At 38.5% G+C, this 15,797-nt stretch overlaps 1 protein-coding gene across 1 annotated transcript in view; it reads right to left on the bottom strand.

Annotated features, from left to right (window-relative positions):
• nup107 (nucleoporin 107) overlaps positions 1 to 1,323 on the bottom strand; it is a 102,680-nt gene extending 101,357 nt beyond the window's left edge. Inside the window, exon 1 of the mRNA XM_028807287.2 lies at positions 975 to 1,323. Within this exon, the coding sequence (XP_028663120.2) occupies positions 975 to 982 (8 nt within the window). The 5' untranslated portion in view covers positions 983 to 1,323. The remainder of the gene's footprint in view (positions 1 to 974) is intronic.
• Between the last annotated feature and the right edge of the window lie 14,474 nt (positions 1,324 to 15,797).

The raw sequence follows: 15,797 nt of genomic DNA, 5'->3' as shown, positions 1-15,797 counted from the left end.
GAACATATACTGTATAAAAAAAATTACATTCGATCATATCATTCTGTTGCAAGTGAAGGGGAAAAAAAAACTAGAGGTCAACTCTGAAGGGATGTCCTATGTATGAGAACAAGAGAATGCTATGTACATGGGGATATCGATATTTTATGAGAACACATTAATTAGCTAGTAGGGTTGTGGGATGCAAAAAAGGACCAAACAACAATAGGTCTTAGTAGATTCTGGACCTTTTCCAAGGTTGGCATATAAAAAGAAAAAACAATCCAAATTTTATCTAATGTATGTGTATCTGAATTAAAGAAATGGACTCATATTTACCAAAATTCCTTTTTAAGTGCCACGTAAAATGGTAAACGGTTTATTAATCTAAGAAACATCCATTCATTTTCAAGTTGCTGAAAGCCGTAGACAGAGCTTTGAGCACAGAGCAGGGAGTAGTAACGGCCCAGACTGGATGCCAGCCAAAGGAATACTCTTTCAACCACACTAAACATACGGAAATGTACTGGAGTACAACCCAAAAGTTAAAACTGAAATGGCAATCTGCGCGTGAAACTGGACAGAACAAAATCTTGCAGTCACAATCTGCACTTTGTGGTGCAATTCCCGGTGTAAGACAAAGAAGAAACAGCTAAACACCAAAAATGACACCATCCTGTTTCGGCCGTGTACCGTCCGATTATAAACTACTGGGTTCTGTGAGGGGAGAAGCGGTCTCTGTACAAAAAAAAATAAAAAAATAATAATAATAATAATAATAAAAAAAAGCTCCATGCAACATTGTAGCCTGGTGCATAATAACACAAACAGCTACTTCAGGCTTATTGGGCTTAAAAGCCAGAGTGAAATGTGGCCTGACTTAACCGGCTGCTCCTGCCGTTTGAGGAGACTGCTCCATTTAAGTCGGGCCTTCGCATTTAGCACACCTTGGACCCCCTCCACGTGCACGCAGGAATAAGGGTTTGGTTTCTTACCCCTCCATGGTGCGAACTTCCTCCAGTCTGTCACGCCGCCAACTTCACTTTCATACGATTCGAGTCTTCCTCTGCCCGATTCTGGGGTTCCCGCCTGTCTCGACAAGCCTAACCAATCGAGCGCAGAACGAGATTTCAAACAAGACGCGTGTTGCTTGGATTCACAAGTCACCGCCTTGCTGTCAGCGGACAAAAAAGTCTTATAATGCAGGCTCCGCGACTTCGGCCACTTAAAATGCAGATTAAAGAAGTCAAACAAGTGGTCCTATATTGCTACTGAATACAAGAGTGTCCAAGTAAAGAGGACAGGTTTCAAAGAGACGCTCGTGGAAAGAGGGAGCACAACACGTCAGTTTTGACAAGGTCTCTACTCCGCCGCCACCGCCATCTACTGGTTAACAGGGATGCGAGTGCGACGGCCTTTTCCACCGGAATACTAATGAATTTGAAATAGCAATCGAGGATGTTTTTCTCATACGTAATTTCAAAGTAAATACTGAAATATTCTTGAGTAGCTCTTCCCATTTTTATATTGGGTCGTTAATCTTTACTTTAGTTGTTTGTTTAGAATCACTTAAATAATATAAAAAGTCCGAATTAGCGTTAGCTGCCCCAATTCTGGGTGCACATAAACGTAACGATTTCCTTTATGAGTTAGAAGTACATAACAAACAAGATTAGTTAAATCCTATATTTTAAATATTAAAAAGTGTACTTCAATTTAAATGTTTAAAGTCTAAATATTCTCGATTGTAATAGGATCTGTCATTTTTCACCTTCTGATAGAGGTCCATAGAGTGCTAGATTCCTAGTAAAGGATCAAAAATACCATCATATTCATAATCACTAATTACATAAGTGAAAGCCCAAGAACTGTACACACAATATGCCCATTTGATATATAGCATCCCTAAAGAACTATTGTCCCTACATCAATGTGTCTGTTGTATCTGTGTAGAGTGAAGACAGGCATACTGGAATGAGGCATGTTTTTTTTTAACTTTCTAACTAGCTTATCAGGTTTAGAGTCATGGCAGCATCTGATGCAGTGTGGAAGCCAAGTGGTGACAGGGTGCAAGTACATTGCAAGGCACACAAGAACAATTGCCATCAAATACATCAATCTGTAGGTGTTATCTTTAACTACTTGCTTTAGCAGTGTGGACTTGAATCAAGTTAGTTTTTATAACTTGATCAAAATAAAAACTTTGTAACTTGACTTGAACTTGACAGTTAACGACTTGAAACTTGCATTTAGCTGGGAGCATAGGCATAGTAGTGTTCAGGAGGTAATGATTACCCAGGGCCCACTGGGTGGAGGGGCCCCGGAAGCCTGAAATGAAAAGCTTGTTCTTGAGAGGAAGGGGCCCACAGAGACTGCTTACGTATAGGGCCAAGAGTTTTGTGCTACACCCCTGTCCAGGAGCATAACAATCAGTAAGTTTCATGTGTCATGAACTTGGCACAGTGAATCAGCCAATATGAATGGGTAAGATACATAATCTACGCGATGAACATAATTGTCAGCAATCTAACGCTCAGCAAAGTATTTTAACATAAATGCTTACAATACTGGGAGAGAGGAGTAAAGAACAGGATGGTTGTGCCAAAATAATAGCTTATATAGCTTTTTAAATTTTCGAGTAGAAGACAAATATCAAACTGCAGTTTGAAAAGGATATGGAACTACAATTACTGACAGGATGATGAGAACTTCCAGTTTCATGAGGCATCACAAGAAGCAGCATATGGCATGGTAAGCTAATACTCTTTTCACTTCTAAAATGGACAACCCAGTGTCAGAGAAACACATAGCCATAGGTGTAGTGTGTGCTTCAGCTTTGCACCTTTCTTAATACACTGCTGTGAAATGTGATATTTTCAATAATTCAAAAAGAGAACATTTTTATTTTTATGAAAATACATTTTAGTTTATCAAAGACTGTGTTGGTTTCCATTGTATTTCAGCATGAGCATAGAAGTAGGAAAATGTCCATTGGTTAATAGTTTTACTCTCTAATGACCCAGCCCTACATTCTGAATGGCGCCAGGCCATAGGATTTTGTCACTCAGAAGTCCCCTTTAGGTATTAGGACTGTGGAAGAAAAAATTAAACTTGGGGGTCACATAGTCATTTAGGATAAAGTATTTTGATATGCTTGCCATATTAAAATATAGCATGTATCTTAGAAGTATAAAAGAGTTAATAAATGTCAGACACCTGTTCAGATATATCAGAAAACCAGATAAAGGTCAAGCGAAGAACAAAGACAAGAATGGACCAGGAGCTAGTTGATGTAATACACCGAATGTATGATTAAGAGATCAGCAGATGTCCTGTAAACAATACAACTGGACAATTGTCACATACATGGAGATTTCAAGGGTAGTATCTAAACTAAGAGATACTGAAGAACAAGGATATCATGGAGAAAGACTTTTATTTAGCTTGGTTGTGCTCTATGCTAAATGTCTCACGCCTTTTAACCAATCAGAGTATGACATGTATGCTGTGTTTGACACTGTATGTAAATTCAATAATTTATAAAATTAACCTCTACCCTTTATCTCTGTGACCATTTTCATCATGCTGTAACAGACTGCTGTGAGAGATGCTCCCTCCTCAGCTTGGTGCTGCAGGTGCAGTAAATGACGCAGATGGACAAGCGTTTCTCCTGTCTGATTATTGACGATAAAGGGTTTATTGGATTTGTCCTCTTTGAGGATAGGTTTCGTTCTTTAATTAAGATGTCGATTTCTACCATAGGACTCACATTTAAACAACACAGCTATAGATACTGTAACTTTATATGCTGCTGTCATGACAAGAAATAATGACTGTGCAACCACTATAGTATATTAGTTTTAGCTAGCATTACATTTTTATTGCCTACTTATGCTGTATACAACGCTCAACTTAACATTCTCCACTTGACCATGATAGTACCATAACCGTGACAGGCATTTATGAATTGAATTACAAAGTGTAGAAAACATATGTACTGTAAAATTTGTTATTTGTTTAGATATGGCTGCCGTTTTTCTAATTCCTTAGCTTTGAAGAATACTTGAAGACCAAGATGGTAACCAGTGATTGTTTGCAGCCTACTATCTCTTAGTTCATTGAATCAAGTGCTGTTAAACTCAATTACTCCAAGCACTCTCAACAAAAGCTCATCACCAATGCAATATTGTTAAGACTTAATGATTGGCTGCAACATGCCCCTCTCAGTAGATGTGCATTGGAGCTTCTGTTACTTAATGTTGATTGTTGATAGCAAGTAAACACCTGTTTGCCGGAAAACTATCACCGCTAAAATAGAAAACTTGACTGCAGAGAAACAGGCACAATTTGAGCAAGCTGAATATCTCTCTTTAACTGTGGATGTATGGTCTGATACGAAGATGTGAGGCTATCACTGTCCATTGGATAACAATGGAGAAAGAAACCCTTGAGTTGAGGTCCGGTCTGTGAAGGAAACACCCACAGATGATTGTGTATGTCAACAGTTTGAAGGTAGCTGCAGTGATTACAGGATCAAACACAAAAATGATTATCTCTGATGTTTAAAAAGCTTACCGGTATATATTTAGAGAAGGAATTGAACAAACACAAGATATGAAGACTTCTGGCACAAAATTACAGACTTGACACTTGACTTGTTTACCTCAACGCCTTGAGACTTACTTGGGACTTGCCTCTTAGTACTTGAGGCTTGTATTACTTGAGGTATTAAGACTTGAGACTTGTTTGTGCTTGCAAACTTAGGACTTGCTCCCACCTCTTGCAGTGGATCACTTTTGTTTTATATAATATGAAGTATGGTGTACAGTTGTTAGTGTTGATGGCTCACAGCTCCAGACACCTGTTTTCAAATTCCCTCCAGGCCGAAGTCTTCTACTCATTGTCCCCATTGGTAGACTTTTGTCCAGTACTCCAGTTTTCCAATTTAACTGCTGACATTAATATTTTTTCATAAGAATTAGTGCGAGTGTGTCCTGCCTATTCAGGCTTGGATTCTGTAGCTCCCAGTGTTGCTGGTATAGACTACCAAATCACACTCTCCTAAATTAAACTTAGTTAATTCACGAAATCAATTGATGCACATAAGACAAAATATATATAAATACAAATCAGTCAAACATGTAAACATCAAAGTATGTAAATAAATAAATGAATGAATGAATGATCCCATTAGAGATAATTTTAGTAGCTCCCAACAGGAATAAAATCATGGCAAGAATGCAGCTACATTTGTGTAAAGCTAATCAGAGACATTTTTCAGTACAAGGGAAAAAAATGCTGCCTTCAAAAATAATTTCTGCCTTTAACATAAACAAAAAGCATCAACACGAGTAAATGGTTTGGGCCCTTGTTTGAGTGTATCTGCTAAAATGTGACAAAAACAGCTGTTGCCAAAATTACCACTTCACAGTTAGCATCACTCATGGAAGATGTTCCAGCCAGATATGTAAAGCTGTGTGAGTCAACAGCTTGGTTACACTTGTGTGCCTCTAAAGCATTACAAGAAAATCTCCTGTCTAGCTTATTTCATAGGAATTGCTAGCCCTTTTCAGTAACTCAGCAATCCAGATGAGGTTATATAACTAACCTTCCATATCAGCTTCAATAATCCACTGCTCTTACCTTCTTGTATAAAAAAAAATCCAATCACATCCATCTCATCAAAGCTGTGAATAAAAAGATTCTGCTTCTTCTTCTTTTGTGCTCTATTCTTAGCTAAATTGTCACTGGGAAAAATGTCCTCTCTCATCCCCTACACATTTCCTTTCCTTTCCATTGTTGTTGCAGTGTACTGAGCACACATTTCTACAACTGGTTTCCTCACATGACAGAGACTAGGCGGAGTGGTGGCTCTGAGGCTAGGGATCTGCACTGGCAATTGGAAGGTTGCTGGTTCGAATCCCGTAAAATGCCAAAAGGGACTCTGCTCTGTTGGGCCCTTGAGCAAGACCTGCAATTGCTAAGCACTTTGAGTAGTGAGAAAAGCGCTATATAAATGCAAAAAATTATTATTATTATGCTATCTCTAAAACTTCAACAGGATAAGCTTCACATGGAATGGGTTTCTTCTTCAAATTGCCCAGAAATGTTGGAAAGTTAACTGGGAAGTGTTATTTTCCATTTTGAACAATCTTTGAAGTAGTGAAATTAGTAATTAAATTAAGGTTTCCCCTACCAGTTTGTCAGTAACTTGTGACTGGTTACGGTGCAATGCAGGCATTTTGAGCTATGTCATTTGTATGGAAATGTTCTGCAGGAAAAAATGTTGCCGTGAATAATGTTTGCTTCCAATATATTTCCCATAACAGAAACATTTCATTTACTGTATGTTCTGGTGTCCTTGAGCCTTTGCCCTGAGTACTCCACACAGTCATCAGTATGGGGGAGCTTGTGCTCATATGCCTTCTTCAAACTAGCCTCCAGAACATTGTGTGAAAGCACCTTCTCAAGTTGGAAGAGAGCTGACTTCTCAGATAGTATTCTTCCTACATAAAATTACAAATGCTGGCATCATATTAGGTGAAGACACTGAGAACAAGTGGCAAATGCTCATTCTAAAATATGTGCACTTCATAAATACCTTCTGCTGATTACGTGTTGTTTGGAACTTGTGCTCTTTGTACATATTGCTTAATCAAGGCAGTGCAGTTCCTTTCATAATAGTTTATATCTGGTGTGAAATTCAGTTTCAATTCAATTTATTCTTATATAGCACTCTTAAACACATCAAGGCATTAACAGAATTACAAAAAAAGTTACAGTAACAGAAAAGTACAAAACAATACCACATCCACATATATTGGCACACGTGTTTCACTAAATATTAGCAAGAAGATCCACAAGCTTTTGTTAAATTGTCATGTTCTGAATAGCTGGCGGCCAATAAAGAAAAGCTCCAGTTAAGCAAGTTCTGGGAGTAAATAAACCTTTGCAGCCTGAGTCCACTGGAATAAGCACAGTATGAGTTCAGTTCATAGTGGGCTGCTAGCTCTCCTCTATCCTCCTGGTATCCCATTATATTGTGCTGAGGTTTAAGCCTGTAGTGTAATATGTTGGTTTGGTACTTTGTTTATTACCATTAATTCTAAACAAGTCCAACCAGTATGATGTTTCATTTGCTGGCTAGGACTAGCAATCAGTTACAAAAAAACTAAAAATGCCATTGACCTCTTTATACAATATGTTAAATGGAACATTTTGAAATTGGCGTGAGGTTTAACTGGGACTCATATGCAGAGGTTTAAGAACTAACTGGTCTTAGCATGCATGAAATTTATTTCCAGAATATGTTAATGTGCTGCTGATGTTCTAATTTAAGCTTTAGAACTAAAAGGAAGACATTGAGCCCCAAAAAACAAGGTAAAGTCTTAATTGATTTCTTAACAGATGAGCAAAAATGGGTTCCTTAACGTCCATTTAAAATAATCAAGCAAATAGGCCAAAATGCAATAAAGACAAAATGGAAAGCATATCTACTGTAAATGCAAAGACACAAAAAAATTAAATACTCTAATGCAACAAGAAGGCCAAACTTAATAAAGGCAATAGTACAAAAAACACTATGCAAAACAAAAGGTCAAGATATAAAATAAAATTCAATAAAGAGACAATATGGCCAAGATTAAAGATTTAACTACTCTTAGCTAATACAATTTAAATTTTAGTGAAGCAAGAAAAAAGGGCAAACTCATAACGGTTAAATCAAAACCTTTTTATAAAGGAGATCCTCAGGTACCTGCCCTAAAAGGGCCCCCCCAAAACTACCCCCAAATCCACTGCCAAAGGACAAGGGATGCACAAAATACAACCATTACAAAATAAAGAAAACACCATTAAAAGATTATTGCTAAATAAATAGTCACAAATAAATGACATCACAAATAAAAACTCAAATTTAACCAATAATAAGATAAATAATTAAATAGTAACAGAAAGTAATTAACATAAATCCATGCATTAACAAAAGAATCAATATGATTTACAAAAAAAAATTAAAATAAAGCCAGCCAAGAGAAGGAGAGGAAGGCCAACAGCCAGAGTAAAACTTTAAGAGTACAAAGGAGGGAAGAGAATACTTTTTAGAATAAGCTTTTATATTGGGGAAATTTTATTGATTAGATCCTGTCAAGTTTTAAAAATGTTTTGAACATATCCTCTAAGTGAGAATTTGTTTTTTTCCAATTTCAAAAAAATATATAACATCAGTCACCCATTGACTTAAAAGGTGGGCTAGGATTCTTCCATTTCTTCCAGCAAGATACGTCTGAAGTAGGCAAAGTAATAACAATTCTCTTCAAAATAAATTTCAACTTCTGTTGAAAAGTTTTAGTTCTCATTGACTAAATTTAGTTCAGAAACAGGAGGAAAAAAAGAAAAGGTACAAACAACAGAAATGCAAGAGTGATGTATAAATATCTAGCATGAACATTACCAATGTTATGATGGTGGGTGGGCTTCCAGAGAAGTATGGTGAGACGGTCAGAGGAGCTTGAGTAATAGTGAAAAACAAGCATTTCTTATACTTGTTATATTTTTGTAATTTATAGTTTCTTCCTTAAGTTTATTATATTCTTAGCTGTATGGAATGCTATTGTTAATCAATTAGTCTGTTTGTTTCCACTGGTATCTGGATTTTGATAGGTCAGAGAGAAAGGGAGGGGAGATTCCGGGATATGTCCGCAGTTACTAAAATAATAAAGGGGTTAGGTGTTCTTGGTATTTACCCACAGTATGCTACCCAAAAACAGCATAAACCATCCTATTTATTCCTCAATTTCCAGAAGCCACTGAAACAAAGCCTCATCACCAAAACTGCCCTTTACAGGGTAGCATTTCAAAGTCATTCAGTCAGCACACGAGGCTTAGTAAAATAGCACAAATAAATGAACATTTACTAAATTATAATGTGCAACAATGTATTGCATGGTGATTGGTGATTGATGTACTCAAGCAGGGACAAATTTACACCAAGGTATTTTGTTCTTTTCATCGATTTTTTGAACCCACTCATCCTATTTTACATCCTGCTTATACCAGATAAACGGTTGGTTGTAGCAGAAACCAACTCGGACAATCACATAGAGTTGATATCTCTGTTAATGAAAATGTAAGTAGCAAATAAAAATTCCAATAAACAGTATTGTGCACATAACATAAATGAACCTGCCATTTTTACCAGATGAAACATTGGCGCTGGAATAAATTAAAAATGAGTAGACACATGGTCAGCCAGGAGCTGTCAACTCTTTATTTCACCACATTTTCCTACGATATACTGTATGTGCATATGACTACATACCTGACAAATGGCTTACATGATACAAGCAATTTGAGATTTGTTTGTGTATATTTGATATCGTCTGCTCTTCTCCAATCTGGGTAGCCATTGAAGTCCACAGCATCAGGAATTTTGTTATCTTCATGAAAACACAACTGAAATTTTTTTCAGCTGTCAATAAAAACAACACGGTAAGTAACAAATACAAAATGATCATTTTTGGGTGGAATATTCCTGTAAGCAAGTTCCTGAACGTGCCCCTGCTCTACATGTACAAAATGCATGTAATTGCTGGAGCTACACTGCCTCAGGAAGGTGCTGCACTGGAGACAAACACTCCACAAGACAAAGGCTACCATTTTTACACCAATATCTTTATTTATGCGTACATTTTATATGGCACATTTTCCCAGAAAAAGGTCTGTGTTTTGTTGCATTGTACGGTTGTTAGTCGCACAGTTTGTGCACATGTAATATATGCAGTGCTCTGGTTTGATTAATGGAATATAAAAATAAGCAAAAGTGGCTGGGGGTGTGGGAGGTGAGGAACACATTTTAAGGGGAGAAATAATGAAGCTGCTGAACAATTACTGAGCAAAAAAAGTGACATTTAAATAACTTTATCCAACCATCACTCTATTTTCTTAACCCATTTTGAGTACATGGCCAAGGGAGGCCAAGGGAGTAATTTGTTTAATGCCTTTAAGCACAAATCTTAAAAGTTGTGTGGTTTTTTTTTTTGGTACTTTCTGTAAATGTTGCACAATGGTGCCTTTACTTCTAATTTAGCATTTCCAGTGCATTTTATGTTGGTTGTGTCTGTAGATGGGTGTATTAGGTGTTTTCTGGCCTTACACCACTCTAAACACTGCAATGCTTGCATCTCAAGCTTTTCGGAAGCCAGCACTTCTCACAAGGCATGGCACATTTGAGAAACCCACCCAATTATTCAGTCAGCTGATATATTCAAGTTTTACTGGTGATATATTTACTGCACAGCAGATCACATTGTAATAAGTAAAGAGCACTTCAGTCATGAATACAGCTGGAACATTTTTCCAAACATTGATGTTTAAAATGAAATTTCATTTCGTCATACCTGACACTCAACATTCCTCCACTCCCCAGTTCAGAGGGCCTGTTATGAGGTGGTTCCTCATGCATAATGCAAAACACCAAAAGATGAAAAGGCCGGGCACAGGCCCAGAAAGGTAATATTTGAAATGCAGTGAGGAATTTTTGCCAAACACGAATCATAAAAACAATGTCTTTTTTTTTTTTTTTGTAGCTTTAGATAGTACTACTAATGTTACCAGTCTAAGACATGGTGAAATCTAAGTAATCAACGTAGATCTTAGTGTTAATGTTTGCAGTACAACATGCAGCCAATGCATGTGTCTCTGTTAATGAGCCATTTGGTATGGGACTCATAAAGTTAATGTTTATGATGCGCCATCTACTGAACTGACAGAGGCATAGCAAATGGATGGACACACAGACTCATCCTTTTATTAAAGTGGATAAGACATCACTTTCACACTAAGATAGAGAGGGTGACTTTGAATTGCTCCAGTTGTATCAAATATAGTAACTTTTTTTAATGTATGATTTCTCCTCATCTGGCGTTACCTTAAAGGACCTTGACAGACTGTAAACCCAACACAGTCTGATGGATAAGGAAATATTTATACCTAAGACGGGGTAAGTGCAGGACATTCACATGACCCAATGAGACCAGCGTCTTTCACTTATCATTACAGATAAAAAAGCATATGTGCACTCTTATACCTGGTTCAAATATATATTTTTTGTTTATTATGATGTTATTTGGTTTTGGCTTGTTTATATTTTATGTATTGATTATTGTTTGATTTATTTTCCCATTGGGGAGCATTGGTGATGGTGTAGAGCTACAAGTACCTGAGGATCCATATAAACAGCAAACTGGAGTGGTCTGACAACACAGTGGCTCTGTGCAAAAATGGCCAGATCAGACTGTACTTGCTAAGGAGACTCCTGTGTTCTGATGTGTGCTGCAAGTTGCTGCAATTGTTCTATCAGTCCTTAGTAGCCAGCATGGTGTTCTATGCTGTGGTCTTTTGGGAAAGCAACTTAAGCTCAAAAGAAGCTCAATGCCTGAACAAATGTATCAGGAAAGCCTGCTCCATCACAGGGTGAATGTTGGACACACTAGAAGTTGTTGTAGTAAAGAAGAGGGTGGCAAAATTGGATGCCATCATGAAAAATCCCCTCCAGGAGGTGCTCTCTTGCAGCACTTTGAGGCACAAGCTCATTCCCCCATGGTGTGCTAAGAAGCGCCTCTGGGTTTTTTTTCTGCCCACTGCTATAAGACAATTCAGTGCTGTCATCTGACATATTCATTAAGTTTATTTAGTTATTTATCATTTGATTAATTGGCTGTATTAACTGTCCAGTGAGTCTGTATTCTTGTTCTTATGTTTCTGCTGCTGTATGCATCTGAATTTCCCCTTGGGATTAATAAAGATAATCTAAGTTAGTTTCTTTGTTACTTGCCTTGTCTCCTTTCTGTGGTACTTAAGGAGGCAGGGCCACCTAATTATGGAGCTGTAGTTTAGATTCAAAAAAGCAAGTATTTAAGAGAAAGTTGCTACATTCTGTGTTGTCACTTTACATCGCCTAAGGAGCGAGTTTCGCACCAAATGCCAGCGCCGCAGTAAACAGTGCACTTAAGAGTTTCATTGTACTGCATACACATAACCATAGATCTGAACTGAGTTGGCTAAACTGCATTTTTGAAAAAGCCAAGCCACCTGCATTTCCATACTAAAGTCACAGGGCCAATCAACAATCAGCATTACTTTTTGCAGCATGCGTCATGCACATGAAAAAGACAGCATGCTGAGCTGCTCATACTGAAGATATGCTAATAACCAAGCACAGTTTAGAGTAAGTAAACTCATCGACACACCACTTCCAATCAATCAGTAAATACACTGGGAGAGCATGCAGAACCTGGCACTGTGGCGCAGTAATGACAGCCCATTCTGTCTATGCTAAACTTACTGAACTTTAACCAAACTAAAGCATATGCCTATCAGTTCTTGACACTTGATTGCACCTTTTGCATGTACTCAACCTTTATCTCATTAGACCACCAAGACACAAGCATGCATGACAATACCAAGGGGACAACAGGCACTATCTTTGCAGTATAATGAGAAAAAATACTTCTGTACAGTGAAAGAGTGGGAGCGATTGCATGACTTTTTTCCAGTGATCATCATCTAGTTGTGTACAGAAAGACGGCAATTCACATCTGGGCATCAACATTGTGTTTGTTTGTAACAGTGCTCGAAGATAACCGTGCCCCTAAGGCTGAAAAGTTGCCAAAGAGAAAGAAGTACAGCCAAGTGAAGAGCGTAGCCAGTCTCCTTTTAAGATGCCTGAACCTTACAAATAGGTTTTGCTTTTTTTTTTCTCCCTTCCTAAAACATGGATACACTGTTTTGCAGTACGAGTGCAATCTGAAGAACCAATTAACACTTTTGGCTTGAAGAATTGTTTTAATGCTTTTGTTTTCATGACTTGAAAAAATGGCAAACATCCTTTAAGCAAGTATTTTGAGTGGCCGGCTGTGTCACACATCTGGAGATGCACGAAAAGCCGACACTTATTTCCAAATCATGGTAAGTCTCTAGCTAATACAGTACATTTAATTTTTTGTACGAAAGAAATGCAATTTTTTTTCTGCCAGAGAAACTTTTAACATAACACCCCAGATTACCCATGAGGCCACGTCGTTTTTGTTCATATGGTTAATCTGACAGGTAGCCATGTTGGGGAGTACAAAAACTGAGCCCAGCTGGGACACCACAGCTTCAGCCAATAGCCAGCAATGGCAGTGAATGTTCCTCATGTGGTCTGCACCCAAAAATCCAACTCAATAAACTTCTTAACTAGTCAGAAGACTAAAGAAACTGCATCTCCATGCACTTTCTGATCCAAACTGAACAGCACCTGAAAACTGGCCGGCTCTCTTTGTCATGTTTTTCTTAAAACCATGGCAAGGCACAAATGTCGCAGATTGTTTAGGGTGAAATCAATGTAACAAATTCAGTGAATACTGTGATTTTGGGGAAAAAAATATACTGATGGAATAAACAGAAAACATTTTACTTTTCTGCCATATTTTGGCCATTTTCCATTTTGTTTTCTGTGGTTAACCTTGAGAAGGACTAAAAAGGAGCCTAGTGGTACAGTATGTTCTGAAAATGAAGTATAAAATGGAAACAATGTTCATTACTTAAATGACCTGTGCTAAGGCAGCTCTAAGATTAAAAAAAAAAACAAAAAAACAGCCAAAACAAACCATAAATTGATTTGTTAGTAGTCCACAAACCAGACTGTAATAAGAAAAATGTGACTTTTGGAGGATCATCGATCAGTTCTTGAAATTGAAGGTAAAACAATCAAAGGAGGACAATCTACATTACTAAACGAAGGTTGTATATATGCACGGATGCTAGACGCCAGAAGCAAGCCGTGCCGAAAGCGCACGCACACAGTGCCTCAGTGCCCCAGAGTCAAATCCAGTGGCTTCCCAGACTCAGTAAGTGGTGCCCAAACAACACCACACAACCTGTAAACTAAACTTGAGGTAAAGCGTGCACACCAGGTTGTATATATGCACGGATGCCAGAGGCCAGAAGCAAGCCGTGCACAATACAACCGCCGCCCGAACGCGAATGTGCACACCACCGCATATACAACCTTCGTTTAGTAATGTAGATCTCCAAGCCCAGATCTGCCGCCATAGTCACTTCAGCACGTGAATCCGCCGCCGTCACCATCAGGGAACTAGGTGGCGCCAAAACCGCACGCGCACAGCACCTCAGCGGCCCAGAGTCAAACCCAGCGGCTTCCGAGAGTCAGTAGGTGGCGCCCAAACAACACAACACAACCTGTAAACTAAACTTGAGGTAAAGCATGCATGCCAACAAGTTGCCATGGTGACATATTTAAACTTGAGGTAGTGGTGACTACCGACAGTGCCAGCAATCAGTGTTCTCCACTCCACAGTGCCAACAGTCATTGTGCCTCAACAGTGCCAGAAGTCAGTGTTCTCCACTCCACAGTGCCATCAGCTACTCCACTACACAGTGCCAGCAGTCAGTGTGCTCTAATCCACTGTGCCAGCACTCAGTGTGGCAGCTGTCATTGTGGCTTATTTGAATCACATTAAGGTAATTCAGTATTAAAAGTAGGTTCAATTATGATTCCTAACAGCAAACGACTTCTAGCTAACGACACAGCCATAGAAAAACAAAAACGAGACCGCATGGATAAAAACAATAAACAAAGGCGCCTACAATATGCTTCTGAAACACCAGAACCAAAGGAGTCACGGCTCCAAAAAAGAAACGGCTTTAGTACAAATATATTTATTTAATTAAATGAAAACTTTCCCAGGATGCTCCCACCCTCCATGATTTTTCATCCCTCCAAAGATCGGAGGGAACAGGAAGTGATTGCCATTCTTGGATTTGCAATTCTTTAGAGAATCGGGGGTTAACTGGTTTATTTTAGAAAGGTGATTGTTAAGGGCCTGATAGGGAAGTGAAAGTGTATAACTGTGGACACCAGGGCGCATTTCATCTCCCCAAAAACTCAGCACAAACAGGCCCAGACACCAGTTAAAGGTCAGAGAGTCTTTCATTGTGGGAAACACTTTAAAGCAAGCATTTCCCACCACAGACACAAGTGTAATAAGCACAATACAGCATACAGCAACTCTTTTCTTCCTTCTCTATGTCTTTCACTGCCTCCTCCACTCTAGTATTGGATAGATAGATAGATAGATAGATAGATAGATAGATAGATAGATAGATAGATAGATAGATAGATAGATAGATAGATAGATAGATAGATAGATAGATAGATAGATAGATAGATAGATAGATGCTTTATTAATCCCAGGGGGAAATTCACATACTCCAGCAGCAAAAAATATTAAATTAAAGATTAATAAAAAATGCAGGTAAAAAACAGACAATAACTTGAATAATGTTCAACGTTTACCCACTCTGGTGGAATTGAAGAGTCGCATAGTTTGGGGGAGGAATGATCTTCTCAGTCTGTCAATGGAGCAGGACAGTGACAGCAGTCTGTTGCTGAAACTGCTCCTATGTCTGGAGATGACACTGTTTAATGGATGTAGTGGATTCTCCATAATTGATAGGAGCCTGCTGAGTGCCCGTTGCTCTGCTACGGATGTCAAACCATCCAGCTCTATGCCAACAATAGAGCCTGCCTTCCTCACCAGTTTGTCCAGGCGTGAGGCATCCTTCTTCTTAATGCTGCCTCCCCAGCACACCACTGCGTAGAAGAGGGCACTCGCCACAACCATCTGATAGAACATCTGCAGCATCTTACTGCAGATGTTGAAGGATGCCAGTCTTCTAAGGAAGTACAGGTGGCTCTGTCCTTTCTTGCACAGAGAATCAGTATTGGCAGTCCAGTCTAATTTATCATCCAGCTG

This window comes from Erpetoichthys calabaricus, chromosome 1 (genome assembly GCF_900747795.2).
Source record: "Erpetoichthys calabaricus chromosome 1, fErpCal1.3, whole genome shotgun sequence".
NCBI classification, from domain to species: Eukaryota; Metazoa; Chordata; class Cladistia; order Polypteriformes; family Polypteridae; genus Erpetoichthys; species Erpetoichthys calabaricus.
Note: the sequence above shows the minus strand (reverse complement) of the source record. Positions and strands in the feature narration are given on the sequence as shown.